Source organism: Monopterus albus, unplaced genomic scaffold (genome assembly GCF_001952655.1).
Source record: "Monopterus albus unplaced genomic scaffold, M_albus_1.0 scaffold3.1, whole genome shotgun sequence".
Lineage (NCBI taxonomy): Eukaryota > Metazoa > Chordata > Actinopteri > Synbranchiformes > Synbranchidae > Monopterus > Monopterus albus.
The window spans coordinates 3,454,726-3,462,614 of NW_018127883.1; the positions used below are offsets into that span (position 1 = coordinate 3,454,726).

At 43.7% G+C, this 7,889-nt stretch overlaps 1 protein-coding gene across 1 annotated transcript in view; it reads left to right on the forward strand.

Annotated features, from left to right (window-relative positions):
• cep170aa (centrosomal protein 170Aa) overlaps positions 1 to 7,889 on the forward strand; it is a 33,176-nt gene that overhangs the window by 25,108 nt on the left and 179 nt on the right. Inside the window, 12 exon segments of the mRNA XM_020600917.1 lie at positions 3 to 124; positions 1,445 to 1,537; positions 2,254 to 2,371; positions 2,570 to 3,073; positions 3,076 to 4,110; positions 5,631 to 5,910; positions 6,172 to 6,331; positions 6,803 to 6,970; positions 7,096 to 7,184; positions 7,331 to 7,424; positions 7,529 to 7,580; positions 7,737 to 7,887. Coding sequence (XP_020456573.1) covers positions 3 to 124; positions 1,445 to 1,537; positions 2,254 to 2,371; positions 2,570 to 3,073; positions 3,076 to 4,110; positions 5,631 to 5,910; positions 6,172 to 6,331; positions 6,803 to 6,970; positions 7,096 to 7,184; positions 7,331 to 7,424; positions 7,529 to 7,580; positions 7,737 to 7,887 — 2,866 coding nt within the window.

Sequence of the window (7,889 nt, forward strand, 5' to 3'; positions counted from 1 at the left end):
AGGGAAAGGACCGCTGACAACTGGAGCAGGGATAGAGGATGACCACAGTGATAAGGGGACCTACACTATTGAATTGGAGAACAGGAACCCAGAGGAAGAGGAGGCTAGGCGCATGATAGACAAGGTACAAATGTTCAGAGAAGCAACTACCTACACCACATAGGTTCATTGCTTTTCACAGCCATCACAGTATGTTAATTCCAGAACTGAGAGATGCATTTGGGATCCAACCCTTGAAAGACTGTGGTCTTTCTTTTGCATTTGTCATTGGATAATAGACTAAAAAGGGGACATTTTATTATGAATTGATGACATAAATATCAATTTTAAGGAGAAAGAACACTAAAAATAGAATGACACGAGCATAATTTAAAGTGGCTTTCCAGTAACTCTAAAGAGAAGAATTTGACTAAGAACAACCAGAGCAGAGCAAAGTTAACATTCACTTTATTACCTGCTTCATTTGAACTGCTAGCAAGTCCTTTGTGACAGGTTTGTGTTGTTGCCACGAAACAGAGCTATCATGTCTCTGTTGCTTTGCTTGGCCACCCCTCTATCCTCTCTGTGCCACTGGTAAACCTAAAGCTTCTGTCAGAGCCTAAGGAGACTTGCTCCATCAAGCACTGCCCAGTTTTATCTAACAATGCTTCAGGGACACTGAAAGACAACTATCACTTTCCCACTGCCGCCCCTGCAGGTAAAGAAGAAATTTAAATGACTTCCTTTAATTAGGTACGACAAAAGCAAAAAGTGCTAAACCATTCTAGAGAGAGGTTCATAAGTTTTACATTCATAGGCCTACAAGATTCAGAAGTTGGGATTGGAAGCATATTATTTTTAGGTAGTTACATTGAGTTGTTTCCCATAAAGGTTATTACACAGACATAATTTAAACTTTACTAAATGACATCTTACAGTGGCACATATCCCTTTAAGTGTTGTATACAGGTGTTATCTTAGGAGGAGCAGTGTTATAATTAGTAGGGTGTATTTCTAGTCAGTGTTAGTCCAAGTGCATTACGTTCAAAACTGGAAGTGTTATGCTAATTCATGTAATTAGCTGACACACTAATTGGCACACTGCTCAGTCGGTCTCATTGCTGCAGTTGTGTGTGTGTGTGTGTATGTGTCTGAGTGTGTCTGTATGTGTGTGATTTCTGTTCGTTGCCATGGTACTCAAGTACCAAATGCTTAAACAGCATCTTCTGCTGGTTCAGTTCACTTTTGTTCATCAGGAGTAGAATAGAATATTACTACGGTGTTTGTATATAATGAGGGTATTTAACTTTCATTACCAAGTGTTTTACAGTACTTATGTTTACTAATCGGATAGTATGACAGTACATAATGCCATAAGATTTGCATGCATTATGCTTCAGCCAGTTGTCAATCTTTTGCCACATTGTCAGCTTTTGTTCCCCTCTATATTTTCAAATGTCTGTAGGTATTTGGTGTAAAGCAGAGCCAGGACTCCTCTGTTCTGTCAGACCTGAAAGGAGAAGGAAAAGGAAAAGACACAGGAAAGACGGGGAAAGAGGTAGAAAATTGTACTTTAATGGTTTATTTGTCTAGTTTGATTCAAATTTGGGTCTCAGTATGTTTGGTTTCTCTTGTTGTCTCTGTGCCTGCCTTCTGTCCCTCTCACATGAGTATAACTGCGTCTCATAATGTGAGTCACAGTGACTCCCTTGACTTGACCTCTCTACTCCTCTAGCCTGTTCATGGAAGTTGGCTCATCCTCCCAGAGGCTGACCTAGATCATACTATGATTAGGAGATACATGCTCAGCCCTCCAGGCAATTTTATACATAGGAGGGGTCAGTGTGTATGAGCATTGACAGCCTTTTCTATTAAGTGTTTATATTACACATGGCGATGTCGTTCCCAAGTAAAAGGAGTCAACGTTTTTTAAATCTCCTTTTTTGGGTAACGGCCATATGGGTGATTTAATTGAATTTCAAAAGGTATACATATGAATAGACTGCCAGATTTAGGCTTTCAGGCAGCTTCAAATCAGCCATATTTTGAAGTAAAACACAAATACAAGGATTTGTCTTAATGCCATGATCCTTCCTCCCCACAAAGTAAATATTTTCCATTTTCATGTATTACATTTCAGATGAACATAAATGACTATCTTTCTCATGAGGTGCTCTCGTTGCTTCACTAATTGACTTAACTGCTCTTTTTTCCAGTCTTCTCACTCCTGTTTCCTTCTTTCTCATCACCCCACTCCCTCCTGTGTCCCCTCAGACTTTTGCTGGTGACTCGAACTGGGTCTCTCAGTGGGCCTCTCTGGCTGCCAATCACACCAGGACAGACCCAGAAGGGTCGGGAGCAGAGACAGCCGCCTTCCTGCACAAAGAGACAGGTACATAGTCACTTGACTCTCAGAGAAAGAACAGGCCTTAATCAAAATGTTGAGTCCAGCTGAATTCAGAATTTTGAAAAACAAAATGAAAAAGCATGAACAGTATAAAGCAGCACTGGAAATCACTTAAATATGTGTTTAAAATATGTGACAAAAACCTTGAATTTCAGTTAAATGAGTTTGTCCTGTGTTCTCCAGGCGCTGATGCCTTTGAGTCTGGTGCATCCCTCAGCAGAGGTGAATCCTCCTCCAGTGTGACTGAACGTAAGAGAAGGACCCTCCCCCAGCTTCCTGTGGATGACCCTCGGGCTAAATCCAGCCCTAAAGCTCTAAGGTCTGACGTTGGGGAGAAACAGGACACTGAACCCCAGGAAAAAGAGAACAAGGGAGACGGGGAGTCCCCAGTTCCTATGGAGGACGGTGAGATGACCAGTAAACGGAAACAGAGCTCCATCTCCTCTCCATCCAAGGCTCCTCTCAGGACCTCTGGCAGCACTGAGCGAAGGAAAAGATCAGAGGAGAGGAAAGGAGGAGGAGCAGGAGACAGAGGAGAGAAGTCTGGGAAGCCTCTAGTGCGCCAAGGCAGCTTTACTATTGAGAAACCCAGCGCTAATGTCCCTGCAGAGCTCATTCCACGCATCAACAGAGGCAGCTCTGAGCGTGAACGCAGTGACTCTGTTGGAAGCATGGATACTGCCACCCTGTCCTGGAGGCCAAACTAAGAGATGAAAACAAACTAGATCCCAAAAGTAGTAAAACTGGCATTACCACTCAGGGTTCAAGTTCTGGTTTTCCCACTCGGACCGACTCCATCTCTCCTGAGTCAGATGTGGACACGGCCAGCACAACTAGTCATGTGGCTGGAGATGCAGAGAAGAAAGCCGCAGCTGGTGGAGTACAAAAACGACGTTCCCTCAGCAGCATCCATCGGGAGAAGAGCAACATGAGTACAACTTCCAAGACTAGTGTCACTAACACAAGTGCCCGTGAACGCTTGGAGAGGAAGACCAAAACAAGAACCGTGGAGACGACAGCCCGGACTGATACACGGTGCTCTGTTCAACCATCCTCCTCCAGAGCACGTCAGCCATCTCTGGATCTCACTGATGATGACCAGACTTCTTCCTTCCCCATCTCTGACATCCTCTCCTCAGACCAGGAGACCTACTCTGGACCTTTGGGGCACTCAGCACGTGGACGCTCAGATGATGTCCTCAATTCCAAACTTGACAGCAGGTCTGCAAAGACCTCCACCAGTGGTTCCTCCAAAACCAGCCGCACTCTTCAGGCAGCCACAGCCTCCTCCCTGAGCAAGCAGGCCTCACTGCCTCAGCCACGGCCCACAAGAGCCTCCCTTCTTCGTCGTGCCCGGCTGGGGGATACATCTGACACAGATCTAGCTGATGCAGACAGAGTGTCTGTGGCTTCTGAGGTGTCCACCACCAGCTCCACTTCGAAGCCACCAACTGGTCGGAAGGGAATGTCACGACTGGACATGCTGGCTCAGCCGCGCAAGACCCGTCTGTCCTCCATCTCAGCCCGCAGTGATTCAGAGTGCACAGTGACCCGGAGCTCCACCTCGTCACCCCGCCTGTCAGCTGAGACCGCTCTGCGTCTGGGCTTGCGCTCATCAACACCCACAGAGAACAGACTGGCACCCAGGATGAGGGCTAACAGCGTGTCTAAACTCAATGAGACCAAGACTAAAACCACTACATCTGGCTACTGCTCGCCTACAGGTGAGCACATCAACTGTATGCCTGATTTATGTTTAGTCACAAATTTGTGAATACTGTAGGAACAAGGATGATCAGTACCGATCTGAACCATGGGTTTTTATTTTAGGTTAGCTTGAATTTATTGTCAGATATGTAGTTTCTTTGCAAAAAAAACAAAGAAAAAAAAAACATATAAGGACCAAGTCTACTCCATTGCATACCTCAATATGTGTCGGTGTGTAAAATTTGTCAGTTAACATCTCCACTCTGTTGTGACATACTTTGGCGTTGGCTTTCATTGTCCAGAGAGCTCTCAGCCTGAACCTGAGGGTGGTGATGCAGAGGAAGAACTGATGGGTACTGTACCAGGACCGTAGAGCCTTCTTAGTGTGTGTTTGTGTGTCAGACCTGGGTCAAAGCAACAGAAGCTGCCACCTAGCTCATAAAAAGAAAAGCGGGTTATTGGTGCTAGCATTTGAAGAGTTTTATTCAAAAAGTGATAAAAGACACTGTACTTTCAGGAATCAATGGAAAAGCAAACTAAGCAGTTTCTGTAGGACTGTCAACTAATGTGAAGTCCTTTTGTTAAAGAACATCCACAGATTTTCAACATTTTTGAGGTGAAAACTGTATTCTTTTGGACTATTTTCAAGATGTAAATTTAGCAGTGTATGTTGTAGTGTTGGTACATCACATAAAAAATGTCAGTGAATAAAGATTAAGTACAATGACCCAGCTCTAGCATTTGTTTGCAGTGTTATATGTCTCCTCCCTTACATCCATCATGTAATGCTGTGCTGAAGACCCAATTGCTCTACTCACACTCTCTACATTTGTTGAAAAAGAAAAAAATTTGCTCCCACTACAAAACCCATGAGCAAATGGTTTGTTCCACAGTGCTCCACCTTGTGGTGATTTTATTCAGGGCATTTCTACGTTCTTCCATTTTATTCATGAGAGACTGATAGAGCATGGTGTTGTATCATGGTGTAACTACATTAATGGTGGTGTGTGACCATTTTGAAGCAGTTTATAATGTCCTAGCCCTATGAAGGTTTTGTGTGCCTTGGATGCTATTGATGGCTGCCTGGGGCAGGAAGCTTTTAGATTTAACTCAAGCAGTTTCCTTTTATTGCTGTTTCTATTGTTTTCAGTGTGGTCTTAATATTGCCAAACACTCCTGCAGCTTTCTATTAACAATAACTTAACAAACTGAGATGTACTAAAATACTTTGACTCACTATTGTCAGTGTTCTTATTCATTGCCCTGCATTTTTTTCGAGGATGTACATGGTATTAGAAGTTAAAATATCTAAAGTTGATGTTCATTATCTTTATAAAATCAAATACCTTTTCTTCCATAATCTCCCTAAAATACACAATTGCTAATTGTGTTTGCACAACTTGGGGCTGCCTCAGTAATAAAGCCTCTAATGTTCACAAGTTCATTTATTAAGTTTGTGAATAACAAATGTCATCATGAAATAAAGTGCAGTGATGATGACTAAACGATTGTAATGCCCCTCCTATTACCATCACAGCATCAAGCAGCAGCAGGTGGAGACGTCTGCCACCGGAGTATGGCTCCACCTCAGAGGAAGAGTTTGGCTCCAGCCGGAATTCCCCAAAGCACGGAGGACGCTCTCACGTGCGGCCTCATCACCTCGTCTCACACCGGAGCTCAAGGCTCAGCACCAGCACCAGCACCAGCCCAGGTCCTGCAGTGGTGACAGGTCCGGCCGGAGTGGGGATCAAACATCGTATGAAAGAACAAGAGGAGTACATCAGGGACTGGACAGCACACAGTGAGGAGATTGCCAGGTATTGATCTACACTGATCTGACTTAGAGTGTCTATTAACAGACATAAGAATTTAATCTTTCATGAATTTATGTAATGTTTTAATGTGATGTTGCATTGCATTGTTTAGTAACACTGTTCTTAATGGCTTTACGTTTAGCTTGATGTGTATGTGATTACAGAATATTGTGCCTGTAGGTTGCATATGTTTATGTAAATATCTTTCCTGAGTCCTAAAGAACCCTGTCTGATGGTTAACAGGTTATTCCCCTGTGTGCGCAGGATCAGCCAGGACCTGGCTAAGGACTTGGCAATCTTGGCCCGTGAAATCCACGATGTGGCTGGCGAGATTGACTCGGTCAGCTCATCTGGCACGGCACCCAGTACCACTGTCAGCACCGCTGCCACCACTCCGGGATCAGCTATTGACACCCGGGAAGAGGTAGGCCCTGCACGTTCCATGCAGCCGGACATACAGGAGAGCATGAGACAGGTGCCCGTGATTCTTCTTCTATCATTGTCTTTCTGTGTGTGCTTCCACTGCGCCTTTGTCATCCCTCTTGTGTTGCTGATAAACATAGCTGCTTCTCTGTAGCTTAGTGGCTTTTATCTGCTGTAAGAGGAATTCATTTTTCATTCTCTCACTGCCACTTTCTTTTCCTTGATTAGTTCATTCATATTTTGACCATGAGAGAGTGTACTGTACTTATTTTAAGACTGTAGGATTAAAATCTATTTCTGCCTTGACACAGGCTTAGACTTAACAGAACTAATTCTGTCATTTCTTCATTTTTCACAAATCTTTGCTTTAACTTAAATAAACATGGAATAACACTGGAAACACATTTCTTCAGGTTTTAAATTGTATTTTCCTGCCCTCTCTCTTCCACATCTCCCCCCTATCTTTGCCCAGTTGGTGGATCGGGTGTTTGATGAGAGCCTCAACTTCAGGAAGATCCCGCCTGTGATTTCGACCAATAGGGCACCGGAGGTCAATGGTAAGCCAGTGGAGCTCCGTCCCCGTGCGCCTGACAGCCTGGAGCCCCGAGCTCTGAGGAGACGCACATGGAACCGAGAGGAGGTGAGACACAACACAAAGAGCATGGCATCAAAAATATAGCACCATGGAGACTTGTACAGAAATACCTGTAATCGCTGTCAGGTTGTCATGTGTCACCGTTAAGTCCTTCTCATCTGCATATCCAGGCGGTGTTGGACAGCCTGCTGCTCAATTCAGTGTCTCAGCTGTCCACTAAGATCAGACACTCTGTTGACAAAACAGCAGGAAAAGTCAGGTGATTATGCTTTGTGATATTATAACTTTGTGTGACAATGTAACATTGTATTTACAGTGTAGTTATTCCTCAGTGTTCCATTCTGTTGCTTTGTTCAGCAAAAATCTACATTGTGTCCTGTTGTGTGTTTCTTTCTTTATTTTCAGGATTTTGTTTAAGGATAAGGACAGGAACTGGGATGAAATAGAGAATAAACTGCGATCGGAGAGTGAGATACCGCTCCTGAAAACCTCCAACAAGGTACAGAAAAGTGTTTGTCCAAACAGTATTTGATGACAAGAAAAATGCACTGATATGAGAAGGTAATAACTTTGTTTGTATTTGCTTGTTTTCTAAATCTGTAGGAGATTTCCTCAATTCTGCTTGAACTGAAGAGAGTTGAGAAGCAGCTTCAAGGTAAAGTAGAAGACAAACTTCACACCTAATAACAAGTGTGAACTTATACTTGGACAAGCATGAAATCATTAAATATTAATGACTAAACAACAATCAAAGTAAAAAAAAAAAAAAGACATGATAAGATATTACTTATTATCTCTATGTTTGTCTCAGTGATCAATGTGATGGTGGATCCAGATGGGACTCTGGATGCCCTGGCCAACCTTGGCCTTACCAGCCCCACCACCCCTACCAAGCCTCAAACCGCCAAAACAGTTCCCCCCTCTGCCACCAGCCCTGGATCCGTGCCCCCAGCCAAAGAAATGC